Raw genomic sequence first — 992 nt, 5'->3', positions numbered from 1 at the left:
ATTGGTCGAGGTTTCCTGTTAATATCTCCTTAACGAAGCCTCGGACAACATTTTCGCTAAGGAAAAAGTTGTTTTAAATCACCCCCCGAATCACCTCCTTCAAGGACCTCCAACACTTTTGGGACACCTTGTATATTTTGCATACAGCACATTTTTTTTTTAAAGTCATAGATCCACTTCCTCCTCCGAACATCGACTTTATCAACGAGACAACTGTTCGCGCTGTTCTTCCAGCTAGAGAGGAATACACATTAGTATCTTCCAGTTATCGATTTGTAATACGGGTAAATACAACATAGCGAATATTGCACATCTTTTTTGTACATCTTATATCTATGTATACTTCCGTTAGAAAAATATGGACGACTCTGACACCGATGTTCGTCGCATCCGAGACAACGTGAAGATATTTAAGAACATGACAACATTAATTGGGTACACCGATGACTTAGAACCTGGCACTACTTATAAGATTTTCTGCGATCTGCACATCACCGATGATTCGAATATTATACACGGACAATTAGCCACCTTTACAACACGCTGCACTCGTGAGTTATGCTACATTAAGAAAGCAGACCACTGTAACATTTTCTCGCAAATTGATTTTCTTTTGTTCTCATCTTTCGAACGGTATGCATTAGAAGAATTTTGTGTGAAAATTTGAAAACGAAATCTGTATAATTGCTAGAGTTACAGACTTGAGGGCTACTGAAGCTTCGAGTGGGTTCATCTTTAAACAACACTTTTCAAGTGATTCTACAACTGATTTAAGTCACATTCTCTTTAGAAAATTCGTTGTTAGGTCTGGTCGTAGCCGTGTAGATAGTATATGGATTAACAATTTTATCACAATCGCCATTACAAGATGGGAATTATATTTAACAGTATTTGATGTTCCTACTCCCATCAACAACTATTCCAAACCTCCTCAGACAGTATTTTAGTGTAGACAGTATATGCATTAACAATTCTATCACATTTCCCATTAC

At 37.3% G+C, this 992-nt stretch overlaps 1 protein-coding gene across 1 annotated transcript in view; it reads left to right on the top strand.

The window, feature by feature from the left end:
• The window catches only part of LOC128875697 (uncharacterized), a 32,274-nt gene that overhangs the window by 6,231 nt on the left and 25,051 nt on the right, over positions 1–992 (top strand). The window contains exons 9-10 of the mRNA XM_054121516.1: positions 166–284; positions 353–551. Coding sequence (XP_053977491.1) covers positions 166–284; positions 353–551 — 318 coding nt within the window. The remainder of the gene's footprint in view (positions 1–165; positions 285–352; positions 552–992) is intronic.

This window comes from Hylaeus volcanicus, chromosome 4 (assembly GCF_026283585.1).
Source record: "Hylaeus volcanicus isolate JK05 chromosome 4, UHH_iyHylVolc1.0_haploid, whole genome shotgun sequence".
In the NCBI taxonomy this organism is placed as follows: Eukaryota; Metazoa; Arthropoda; class Insecta; order Hymenoptera; family Colletidae; genus Hylaeus; species Hylaeus volcanicus.
This window is presented reverse-complemented; position numbering and strand designations above follow the sequence as displayed.